General features: G+C 40.9%; 2 protein-coding genes across 2 annotated transcripts in view; one reads left to right on the forward strand and one right to left on the reverse strand.

Annotated features, from left to right (window-relative positions):
* LOC134189065 (uncharacterized) overlaps positions 1-2,439 on the reverse strand; it is a 15,968-nt gene extending 13,529 nt beyond the window's left edge. The window contains exons 1-4 of the mRNA XM_062657297.1: positions 2,308-2,439; positions 2,027-2,103; positions 1,908-1,965; positions 1,745-1,819 (exon numbers count right to left, since the gene is read on the reverse strand). Coding sequence (XP_062513281.1) covers positions 1,745-1,819; positions 1,908-1,965; positions 2,027-2,103; positions 2,308-2,432 — 335 coding nt within the window. The 5' untranslated portion in view covers positions 2,433-2,439. The remainder of the gene's footprint in view (positions 1-1,744; positions 1,820-1,907; positions 1,966-2,026; positions 2,104-2,307) is intronic.
* Positions 2,440-2,724: 285 nt separating this feature from the next.
* The window catches only part of LOC134188877 (uncharacterized), a 5,698-nt gene continuing 3,422 nt past the window's right edge, over positions 2,725-5,000 (forward strand). Inside the window, exons 1-5 of the mRNA XM_062657085.1 lie at positions 2,725-3,093; positions 3,153-3,284; positions 3,968-4,096; positions 4,154-4,282; positions 4,340-4,468. Of these exons, the coding sequence (XP_062513069.1) occupies positions 2,778-3,093; positions 3,153-3,284; positions 3,968-4,096; positions 4,154-4,282; positions 4,340-4,468 (835 nt within the window). The 5' untranslated portion in view covers positions 2,725-2,777. The remainder of the gene's footprint in view (positions 3,094-3,152; positions 3,285-3,967; positions 4,097-4,153; positions 4,283-4,339; positions 4,469-5,000) is intronic.

Raw genomic sequence — 5,000 nt, forward strand, 5'->3', positions numbered from 1 at the left:
AGCTTGCGGTGACAGGACATGCACAGCAGCGTCGCTAGACCATCACCTTTGACAACTGATCGCGCGGTAGTCTTGCCAGTCGAGCGGTTAGACTAGCTGGCGGTCTGCCAAAGAATCAAAGATTCGTCGTCTCATACTGTCCACCAAGATATCGCCGCAAACACTGCAGACGTCTCTTCTTCGTTCGTGAGATCTCATGGAATTTACAAATTATATGTTGATCTAGGTAAAACGTTCCTAAGCTGTTAGACTACCATTTAGCATCGCTATTGATAAATACTTCCGAAATCATTTAGTAGCGTTTTGGTCCAGACTAGAGTTCGCGTGCTCTCTAGTCTGGAAATTCGAGGCTACCAGTCATCATCTAAATACTTGAAGACAGAAATACCACAAATGCTTGCACTTATCCATTTGCAAGATCAAAGGTACTGGTATCCGTACAGCATCAGCATACATGCAGAAACTAAACACTGTACGTTGTATACACATGCAAACCAGAGCAGTTGGCCCAAAGCCGGCCAAAAACATCTGGGTTGGTAATTACAACAAAGACATGAGTCTAGCGATTCGCACTTTTACTCAACACTGACACCACCTCATCAAACGCACACAGACGAGATGTTCTGCGGACCCCATTTTGTTTTGACTGCACATGCGTATCCTGGGCTTATACTAGGGCATGGGCGTTTTTCATGCTGACAGCTCTGACCTGTCACACATGGACGTATATACGGGTGGATACGGTATATACCAAAAGTTAAAAGCATCGACAAAATCAAAATCTTGAAGTTTTGGCCCTTCTGTGCACAGCATCACTAGCCGTGTACATGTATGCAAACAGCGACCGCTCTGTGCAAGGCATAAACAGAGCATGCACGATAGTCTAGCCCTTGGAGCTCCAGTGCGTTGCACTAATTGCTGTAATTCTCAGCGCACTGTAGCAACAGTAAGGCTGTGCTTGCAAGATCTGATCCAAAGGCGTACTCGGTACATTGATTATTGGCAGCGATTTCTACTTGTAGCATTTGGCTAGTTGGCAATCGTCCAGCGGAAACACTGAAACACTGTGTCACGACTAAAAATGTATGGCATCAGTCTGATATCACAAATATACCAGTAATACTAGTAATAATACTAATAATAGCAAGAACAACAAATTCTCTATATATACACAAGCACACTGTACAGATGTACCAATAAAAACATTATTCTTGATTAGCCACAGATAGACACAACAGGAGTGCCAACCATTCCTACATCTCATCTCTATTAGAAAACCAACTACCCCTGCAGAGTAGGGCATTCACCAACATCTGGCATCTGTACCCATATCCTATTTTTGCCCCAACCAATAGTGCTGACCCACAGTGCTGACCCACAGCCACAGTCTAACATTCTAGGTTTCCATAATTAAGCAGCCATAGCCCAACAACGCCCTCATAACTTCTTTACTCAATGCATCAACTCTGTTCCATAACATTGTGGGTAATTGCGACAAAGCAGAGCCGAAATAGCGATCCTAGAGACTCAACAGTTGATACAACTAAGTATCTATGACTATTAACTCTCTACGCTCTCGTTTAGATACTAAAGTATTAGAGAATCCTGGTGATAACCAGTGTTGATGGGATGTCAGAGGGTGTGCATCACCACCACTGCAACCATGCACTTATACTGCCTCCTCATCATCTCTCATGCATGCCATCCAAATGACGGCAAAACAATCAACACCAGACGCACTTACTCGGAGCCGCATCTCTCTAAATCCTTCGGCTTTCCCGTCAGAGGGCTATTAAACGTCGTTCTCATTCGATTATGACTAAAACAAAAAAAAAAGAAAAAAAAGGAAAAAAATATAGAAAAAATTAGCAAACATTTTCTTGTGTTTATAGCATTTTTTGTCTCACTCGATGAAGTAGTAGACTCCTTCAGCGGTTGTTGCCTCTTCCCAGCCTGTTGGCAAACCTGTGGACACGCCCACGCGTATTACCTCTGATCGCCACGAAACGAGACTCGAGCGACAAACCTTCGATTCGCTCCTTCGTTGTGTTGATTGGCGTGTTCGTTCGCGGGTCGAGCCAGCTCGTCGAGCGCGTCTCGTCGCTGAAACGACAACAAGAAGGCGATGAGAGAAATGAAAAAGCCATAAAACGCTTCCGGGGACGTCACGAAAAGCGTTCAGCAGGGTGCCAATGCTCATACCGTCCATAAATAAGCGGCGAACGCGAAAACATGCCCGAGCGCGACGACAACCGGTGGAATTCGAATGCGCACTCTCGCGTGCGCTCGCCTCGCTCGGTCACTTACTTGATAAAGAAAATGCGACCGTCTGGCTTCACACCGACTTGCCACTTGCTTGGTAGCCCGTCGAATGGCCGCCGTCTCTCCTCTCCTCGATTTCCTCCCTCGACCGTCCGCAGACCGACATTCATTGCTGTCGTACGTACCCGTATGTGGTGTAGAATATTTTTTAGGTCACATGATCGTTTGCGGTATGGTCACGTGACCTTTTGAATGACACTTAGATTGCACTCAATAGAGAAGAGTAACTTGAGAGATAAAAAATGCAACAACGTGTCAACTGTCAAGTTAGTGTCCTATTAATTAAATAATTAAAAATCTAATATTAGAGTCATGTGACAGTAGTCATGTGACTATAAGTAAGTGGTCGTGTGACACTAAGTGCTCATGTGACCTAACATATAAATTGATATCAACTACTTTACTAAATTTGTCAAATTCCGACGACTTTTGACGGCTCGTCGACGTTCCTAGCGATGGAAGATGAAGGTAAGCAAGAAGTACCGTCAACTGAGCAATCAAGTGCGACCACAAACGCACCGGAAACCGGAAGTGCCACTTCTCCTGCTAATGAAAGAATCCGCAGCGTCAAACTAAACGTTCCGGGTGACAACAATGACGTACACGAGTATGTACTCGAAGATGCCGGGGAAGGAGAGAAGATTACGTCGACGCGGAGGGCGCTTGTCGGTCAATTTGCTGTCGTGCGGTCGTCAACAGCGAAGAAGACAAAGAGAAAGACTTTGAGGCGCACAAAGAGGGCGGAGAAACGAGGAAGCGAGATTTCCAATGGTGAGAAAATTGGGAAATGCGGATGCACGTGTAGGGGGTGTAACCGGAAGTTGGTTTAGCCACGCCTACTGGGTATCTGAAGGAGGATGCGGATGTGTTGACCATTTTGGATCATATGAGGAAGGATGTGAAGGATGCTCCGTTGCAGTTGAGGTGTCTGCTTGCAATTGAGAGGCTTGTTGAGACTGAAGGTGTGTGTGTGTGTGTGTGTGTGTGTGTGTGTGTGTGTGTGTGTGTGTGTGTGTGTGTGTGTGTGCACGTGCACGTGCCTGTGTGTGTGTGTGTGTGTGTGTGTGTGTGTGTGTGTGTGTGTGTGTGTGTGTGTGTGTGTGTGTGTGTGCGCGCGCGCGCAATGCTCGCTTGTTTTCTGTGGTGCCTCTGGTGGTGATCTGTTTTAGTCTGTCAATGTGTTTGTTTGTGTGTCGGTCTCTTTGTTTGTCTGTCTCTTTGTTTGTTTGTTTGTCTGTTTGTCTGTTTGTCTGTTTGTCTGTCTGTTTGTCTGTCTGTCTGTTTGTCTGTCTGTCTGTTTGTCTGTCTGTTTGTGTGTGTGTCAATTTAATTTTTCTGTCTGTCTGTCTGTATGTATGTATGTCTGTCAATAAGTACATTTATCTGTCTGTTTGTCTGTCAACAAGAACATTTTTAGCTGTCTGTCTGTCTGTCTGTCTATCTGTTTGTCAGTCTGTTTGTCAGTCTGTTTGTCTTTTTGTTATAAATACATTTTTATCTGTCTGTCTGTCTGTTTGTCTGTCTAATTGTCTGTCTGTTTCTGTCCCTTTTTCTGTTTGTATGCTTTGGTCTATTTCTTATCTGTTTCAATTTGTCTGTGTTTGCAAATGAAAACTACATTACAGCAAACGTTTCATTCTGTTAGCTGCTAACAGAGACGTAGTAGCACAGAATGGCGGAATTGAGTTGATCCTAGAGGCAGCAAACAACTGCAAGTCAAACAAAGACGTACAAGGATCAGCATGCTGGGTGCTCTCCAATCTCTGCAGAAACAGTAAATCAAGATCGAGATCAGACATTCACGCCACTAATTCATGCGTCAATGTTTTAGAGGATTTAAATTCGAGATTAGTTGAGAAAGGCTGCATTGATATTGTAATGCAAGTGTTCACTGAACATTCGGCAATCGAACGTGTTCAACATGCGTGTCTGGCCGTGATCTGCAATCTTGCACTGAATGGTTTGATTACAATGAATTATTTGCTGTTAATTGATATTAATGGAATCTCTTGTGTAGTGGATACACTGAAGAAATTGGTTGCGGCTGATGTCGTGCCGAATGTGACGAGGACAATACGAGACTTTCCAGAGAACGAGTGGATTCAGTTCACGGCAGTTCAGGTTCTTCAGAACACAGCTAATGTTGGTAGGTACCAGTATGTCTATGACAGTAATAGCTGACGTTGACATATGGAATCAATACTGGATTAACATAAAACGGTAATATTAATTAATTAATTTTTATTTGTAATGGTTTGAGTATATGTGGAGCGTACTTTTGTTTTTAATTTTTTTATTTATTGAATCTTTAATTTTAATTATATAAATACAAAAATTATAAAAATTAATTATGTAAAATATTAAAATTAAAAATTAAATTATATTATATTATATTATTTGTTTTGACTTAAAATAATTAAAATTATTTTACATAAAATATTTTAAATTTTCAATTAAAATATTTTTAAATTTTAATATTTTACATAAATAAACAATTTTTTTAATTTTAAATTTAAAATATTTTTAATTTTAATAATTTGTATAAATTAATTTTTTTAATATTTAAATTTAAAATATTTTTAGTTTTAATTATTTTACATAAATTAATTGTTCTTAAATTTTTAAATTTAAAATAATTTTTAAATTTTAATTTTTAAATGTAAAATATTTTAAAATTT

Source organism: Corticium candelabrum, chromosome 13, assembly GCF_963422355.1.
Source record: "Corticium candelabrum chromosome 13, ooCorCand1.1, whole genome shotgun sequence".
NCBI lineage: Eukaryota > Metazoa > Porifera > Homoscleromorpha > Homosclerophorida > Plakinidae > Corticium > Corticium candelabrum.